General features: G+C 40.0%; 1 protein-coding gene across 4 annotated transcripts in view; it reads right to left on the minus strand.

Moving 5' to 3' along the window:
• Positions 1 to 7583, minus strand: part of LOC120562122 (vacuolar protein sorting-associated protein 13B) — a 380029-nt gene that overhangs the window by 341487 nt on the left and 30959 nt on the right. For all 4 annotated transcript variants that reach the window (XM_039805631.1, XM_039805634.1, XM_039805630.1 and 1 more), the window contains 3 exons: positions 5485 to 5652; positions 3035 to 3216; positions 1620 to 1794 (listed from right to left, as the gene is read on the minus strand). In XM_039805631.1, the coding sequence (XP_039661565.1) occupies positions 1620 to 1794; positions 3035 to 3216; positions 5485 to 5652 (525 nt within the window). The remainder of the gene's footprint in view (positions 1 to 1619; positions 1795 to 3034; positions 3217 to 5484; positions 5653 to 7583) is intronic.

A 7583-nucleotide genomic window follows, 5' to 3' on the forward strand; every position in this document is an offset into this window, starting at 1 on the left:
ACTGGAATCATGTTCCAGCAATCATGTGACAATGATTGTTTCCTACAAACTACAACCCACTAAAAATAAATATGTATGTAAGCCAAGTCAGTCACTATAAGCGTCAACATACGTGAATGTTGTAGAACTCAAAAACTATCAATTGTAAAGGCTGTGAGTCCTTGTTATACAAAAACAAATACATTATATTTTCTTATCAAAAATAATAAATCATTTAAGCTGCAATTCTGCTGCTATTATTAAAAGAATTGAGTTTCATTCCTTAAATCTGAAATGAATACACTGAAACCATATGTTCCTGCAGAAGCCCAAACGTCTCCCAACAAACACACACCCACCTAGTACAGTACATATATACACACACACACACACACACACACACACACACACACACACACACACACACACAACTGTGTGTGTATGTGTGTATCAGCGTCTTCACTCTGTCGATTACTTCTAGCATAACAAGATCTGGGGGTGCTCAGGTTCCAAGAGCTGGTCCCCTTTTGTGATGGGATACTAATTCATTCTCAGAGGCTCCGCATAGCAGTAGCATGACACCGACTCTTACATCTGGCAATGGACACTGAACTGGAAGCTGCGCCAACTTGCAGTAAAAGTTCCAGGCCAACAAGCAGGGAGCAAGTTAGAGGGAGTGAGCGAATGGTTGTATTGTGTTGGGCTGCTTCCCCTCTGCCCACCACTTCCCCTGCACCATAATTTGCTCCTGGTGCTACAGAGGCTGATTTAGCCCAGCGGGACCTGGGACTTGATCCTGTTCTATTTGGCTGAGATGAAGATGAGCATTTGGGGAGAGATGGGCGTTTAGGGAAAGAGGTGGGGTTTTTTTAAAGACAGAGATGGGCCTGTGTTTGATTCATCCTTGTGTCTTCCCTTCATCCTCTTCTCTCCTGCCTCTATCCACATGGAGGGGATCAGGCTTGACGACAACGGTCTGTGTCGAGTTACACGCTCCATCTTTTGTTTTTGGAAAAAGCAGGAGGAGCGCACACCATGGTCAAAGTGATGTTAAATGTCCCATTTAGGAACAGCAGCATATGGACAGACATAGCCCCTGAACAGAACAAGGCAACAAGCAAAGCGTCATGAAAACACTGTCTAAGGAAAACCTTCAAAGCTTTGTGCATGGTCAAATGGATCATTAACCACTTCGAGCTTTCAACCACATTTTGTTGGTGATATATGACTGCGACAGGAACTATACTGACACACATGCTACATCGCTGTGAGACCTCAATATATAATTTCGAAATGAATTTAAGGGGAAAAAAAGCTTTAGGAAAATTCAACTTTTTTGCTTTAGGTTTGCTGTGTACATCCTTTGCTTGGTATGATGGGTAAAAATGTACAGCTACAACTGCCTTATTCTTCTATTTTGTAGGTAAGCAAATAAAGAGCAGAAATGACAGCCTAATTAACCTTACTGAATGTACTTACATATGTTCATGCATAAGTTCTAGCAAATGCTGCAACTGAAAGAAGTTTAAAAAAAAAAAAAAAACGATAAAGTAAAGCAACCCAGAGTTGTGTTTTAGATAACAACAAATCAGACAAAAAATATCTCATGGTCAGAGACAAAATTGTCGATGCCCACTCACCAGGTAAAATCGCTCCAGCCTCCCTGACATGAACACTGCCCTCTTCTCCCTCGCCCTCTTTGTGTCCTCCAATTTCCCCATAGTAGAGGGCAATAATCAGCTCTAAAATGCGGATAAACATGGGCAGCTGCTGATCTGTAATAGACAACTTCAGGCTCTCCACCATGGTCTGGATCTGAGGAAACATAGGGAAGAAAAACATAAGAGATGGTTTAAATTCTGAGATTTGATTTGTTAAATTATAGGTTTACATGATTATAGTGGGCTCCCGCTTAATGTGAATAGGAATGTTTAATAAAAAAAAAAAAAAATGGTAGCGCTGCCCCAGGCCCTGTAAGAAGTGGTATGGCTTCCCCTCTGGCTAACTGGTGGATGCTGAGAGTTGCATGTGGAAAACGAAATTTTTGCTCCTGTTAAACGACATACAGCTATAAACCACAAATTATGGTCTGAATGCAAGGTGATGTACTGTATAGAGTAACAAGAAGGAAATAGATATATTCCATAAATAAATACAATGTCAGGAAAAAAGAAGTCCGGTCCAAATGTACCCAGATAATACATGTAATGTGAACCAATGTGTTTACTGTAATTAACTACAGCAGCAACTAAACTTTTCATTTAGGCAGAGGGGTTTGTATTATATATTTTGTATACAGTGTTAATAAATTATAAATAACAGAAGACGCTATGGAATAAAGTCAAAGTGGACTTACCAATGCTATTGCTTAACATACTGTAACAGATGCAACTACTCTAAATGTGGCAAAACTTTTGCGTCTGATTCTGTTGATGGGACACCGTGAAACTGATACTGACAATACGTAGAGGGGAATGAGCCAGTTCTGCTTTGCTAAGGTGTTCTCAATTACATCAATATGGCTGACCAGTTATTAAACAAACCTTGTCTAAACTGGCCAAAATAGGAATAGCATATTCTTCTCTAGGGTAGCTTTTTCAAACCTACCAGAATGAAACAAAGTGCCATTTTTTCAGATAGGCAAACCAAACTGAGGTGCTGATAAAAATCTAATTTCTTTAGAGACCACTTGCGTCAAAATCAAATACTGATGGTACCACAGTGACCCATCATATTATTTGTAGCATTATCTTGCATTTTAGTGGGCTGTCTTCTTCTTCCATACATATTGAGAACAATGGACTGAAATTAGTCACTATCCTGTTATTGATTTAAGAACAGTTAACTAAAAAAAAAAAAAGGAAGTGTCATGTTCCTGTAACAACTGTAAGCTGGTATGACAAATTTTAACTTTTCCATCCCTAGCATGGGTAGCATATTTGGAGGATACCAAAATGACATCAGATTAACCCATTTAAAAAACTTTTTCTAGATCTTGAGCTTTGGGAAGATAATGACGGTTATTGAGTTATTGCTCAAATATGGAGCTTCTCACTTTGATGACAGATGGGATCTTGGAATTGATGTTGTCGTAGGTAAAATGGAGACGTGTTCTGAAGGAGCATTTGTACAGCAGCGGGTCCTGGTAAAACTCAATCTTGCCACTAGCATTCCGCTTGTCCAAGCACACAGTACAGTCCGCAAAGTTGATCACTTTCCTTAGGACCAGCTCTGGAGCTTTATAAAGAAAAAAGAAAATGAAAAAATTATACATAATTTTGCATTGAACACATAAGAGGTTGACCCATTGCGCTTGACACAACATGTCAACATACATGCATTAGAGTATGCACACAGACAAATGCACACCTAACAATCTATCATACACACAGTAACAGAGTGCAGGCCCTGTCGGTAAATCTGTGATCTAGGGAATAAGGTGAGATGACACTCAGCAGACATCACAGAGCTGTTGTATAATGTAACATTTACAAGTGGTACAACCAAGTGGTGTGTGTGGTGTTCATCAGATTCTCAGTTGTCACTGACTCACTCACCCCAGACAGACTGATAACAGGACTCATCATTCCCAGAATTATTTCACTCTCTAAACAGTGCCAGTAACTACTGCTGTAACCAATACTTGCTTCACATGTTGGAAGAGGGCCCCCTTAACAAGAAATTCCACAGTGATAACAGTGACTGAAAATGACCGCTTTATAAATTGTTTGTTGAATTAGGCTTTTGTGACTCCGTATAAAGAGCCAGTTCTTTCTTCAAGGTTATGATGGTAGTTCAAGTTAAAAATAGTTGTAATTCTCTGGCAGTAAGCTGAGAAACCCAGGAGTTTGTACTGTGCAACAGCTTCTAAGTGCAATGGAAACCCTTTGCAGAGAATGTAGATGGGCTTACAGTATTGTTGCTGTGAATAAACACCAACTAGGAAGATTTTAAAACTTTATTGTTGTTGTAGTTCATATTCAAGATTCTGGAAAAGCCAAAGATGCCAGGCTTGTGTGACATTAGGCTACCAGTTAGCTCCATTTGTGCATGTACAGGTACTGAGCGCGTGTGTATTTCAGGTCTGTGTGTTCTAACAGAGTGAAAAGAAAATTGTAATTTACCTTGCAGGATTTATAAAGTATAAATTATTATTAATGGAATAATAGATGACAGAACATGGAACTTAAAATTCAGTTTTTTAATTAATTTAAAATGTAAAATATTTACATGTTATGCAGTAGTCTGATGTCCCCGATAATTGAGTTTGTGTGATTTCTTTGAAAGTTAATTTCATACTTGCAACCAGATATCACCGCAGAGCATTTAGTAAGACTTTATTTTAAAACAGTGCCCCACGCACGCACACTAGAAACAATTCTACTACTACTGCAGCCCGGGAGATGGCGAGACTCTGCTTCCAAAACAAAAACCCTCAAAATGATAATAAATTAAAACAAAGTTATATAAGACGTTTATGAGGGAAACACTTCTAAACTCAGGAAGACACCACAGAGTTGTTTGTGAAGACAATGTCACTCTCGCCGGACTGCTTTTCCTTTTTGTCCATTTCACGTTATTGAGAAACACCGTGGTGTCTGGTGAACGCTTTTTTGGCTGATTATGTGTTTGGCGAATTACTGGAGATGTTCAGAAAAGATGGTGAATCTAATTTTATCGGTATATTTGGTCTGTAATTAGAAACGCCTTGTTATTTTCCCAACCTTGTTGATGACCTGCTTTAATCCTATTTTTAACTTTATTTGTTGCATCCATTCTTCTGGTTAGCACCAACTAAATCCCGGGACCCGCAGTTGTTTTTTTTGACTGCAGCAAAGTTAAAAATGCGTGCGGTATCCCAAACCCAATGCGGTACTCTAAAGCAAAGCACTACACACCAACACTGTCACACATCGACGCAATTGACAGCTCTTATTAAAACATTGTCATTCTTAAGGTGTCAGTACTAATAAAATGGGGTATTGTGCATGTTTAATGATAAGATATTGGTATTTTCTAGTATTGGTATACCGTGCAACACTAGTTCCAATACATTCTTATCCTTTCCTAGAAGTGATTATTGTCTCTACCACAAGGAATTAAAACAAAAAAAAACACAACGCATGATCCATGCAGCCATCAAAAGCAAGGGCCTACATGGATTGCAGTCCTACTGTTCTATTTACAAGTGGCATGCTTAGGTTTAAAATCCCCCACTTCAATCATCTTTTGTGGTTTTGAATGTGAGCTCTTTTCTGTGTCAAAGCCCACTCTGGATTGCACCTACACATGCTCCAATCAGACTGGGGAGTCGGAATATGACACTTCTCTGGCAGCTGACATTGGGCATTTACACAAAGAGCCATGTTTAAACTTGTCCGATATGTCAGTTTGACCTTAGTTTGAACTAACAAAATTAAATACTTACTGTAGTATATAGGTTCTTGTCTCAGTGGATTTACTAGTTAATCCCACTACCAAGGAATGTAAGCAGCCATTGCTCACCAGTGATGTCCATGAAGGCCCTCTCCCATATATCGTCCACAGTGTAGCACTCTGCTGAGGTAATGTTGACCGACAGCACAATGTCATCTTCCACGTACTTAAGGATCAGGTTGTTCACCACAATATTCACGTTGTTCACCACACGCCTTATCAGACTCTGCACGTAACCTAAGAACACATAAGCAAACAGATGAGAAACATCTTAAACTGCACAATAGGTCCAGATTAAAAGATACACAAAAAGCATACCAAATAAAAAAGACACACATGCACACAGGAGGACATTGTAGCTACAATTCCATATACTGTATCTACTAGCATACATCAGGACACATTAACTTAGTGCTGAGACACAGTAAACGAGTAAAATCCAGAGTGCATTCCCTAAAAGTCTAGGCATAATACTACTGACCCCTGCCATCCTCGTTGACTCGTAAATAAGAGGAGGCCCTGACATGTTATTTTTTGCCTCAGTCTATCCCTTGGACATGTAAAGTGAAAGAAGCTAAATATCCATAAGAAAACATTTTTACTCCTCACCCTGTCTGAGCAGCACTACAAATCCTGGGTGAATTTATGAATCTCTGAAGAGCTCTCCTCTCCGATACAAAGTCCTGTTTAACCCCAAACTATGCACATGCTGCCTTAAACATATCCCTCCCAAGCCTTAAACCACTGAAGAGCCTGCATGTTCACTTAAACATCGCAAGATTCATTGGATTAGCATACACACGCCTTCATACATACAAAATTAAGAATTTTATACATATTTATACAAGATGGAGTTTTTGAGGGCACAGTGAAACTACAGTCTTAGGAACGACAGGATTGGAAATGAAACACCCTTCTGCCAATGCTAAGAAGAAAAAACTTCCAAATGGGCAACCTGTGCGAACACACTCAATACATATTCAATTGTGCGATAGCTCGACAAGAGTGTGTCATCACTTGCTTTCAAAATTTTAATGCATTACAGAATATGAATAGCAAGGCACAGGACATTTTACATTTTGTGGCATTGAAGCGAAAGAGCTAGAGCAATCAATTTTATACAAATGGAAAGACCCAGGAAAATAGAAATAGATTTTTTTGGCGAGGGTGAAAGGTGGGGGCCAGCGACTTTGTGGTGAAGAGGCAGAGGGATGTAGCAATCAAGAGCCAGGAGGAGCGAAAGAGCAGCCCGATAGATTGGGTTTCAGCAGAGCTGGGGGAGCCATCCGGCAGTGTTACCAGTACCTCCTAATGGCTACAGTGACGCCCAGAAACAGAAGCTTCACAGGAAAAACATACATGCGAAGGACATTACTCAATGAAGTAAGAAAGAACTTAAAATATTACAGACAGGGGAGTTTCGACCATAAAATATGAAAATATACAGCAATAAATCCTCCTAACCACAGGACCAATGGCATTATTCATTCCTCCCATGTACTGTTAAACACAGTCACTACAAGTTAAAACATATAAACCTTTAATGCTTTTCCCTTATTTTCCAAACCAAATGTTTGTCTTCCTGTATCTACATGCTTGGCCCAGGGCATAACAGAACCGATAATTAGGCAGAACTAAATGGTGCTGTTGATGAAAATATTTATATGAATTGGTTAACTGTTCTGCCACTTGTACACAGGCCCGACTATTCATTAGCATAATCCAATTGACAAAATTCTCATGAGTTTGCTGCCTGACCAAACAGAGCGGCAGGAAGAGAGGATGACATAATATAAACTCTACTCATAAACGCGATGTGTGTTCGTGACATTTGTGCGTGGTCTTGCATGCATGCATGTGCTTGTCTGAGTTTGAGTGTGTGCCTGGCTGCTTTCTTGCGTGCATGAATGTGGCTGTGTGTGTGTGCCTGTGGTTTTGGGGTCAGTCAGAACGCTGCTGTCGCACCTGCAGCCTGGGCAGTAAAACCAGCACTTTACCTCCTGCTATTTCCCTCTCTGGATCTAATTTACCCGTGTCAGAGTGTCTCTCTTACACTTGCTATACCTCTTCTTGCCTCGTACCAAGTCTAGGGCCCCACTACGTCTCTCTGCGAGCCATCGCGCTGCTCTGAACTTCTGTAAACAATTGACACAGCCAGCACCTGTGCT

Source organism: Perca fluviatilis, chromosome 7 (assembly GCF_010015445.1).
Source record: "Perca fluviatilis chromosome 7, GENO_Pfluv_1.0, whole genome shotgun sequence".
Taxonomy (NCBI): Eukaryota; Metazoa; Chordata; class Actinopteri; order Perciformes; family Percidae; genus Perca; species Perca fluviatilis.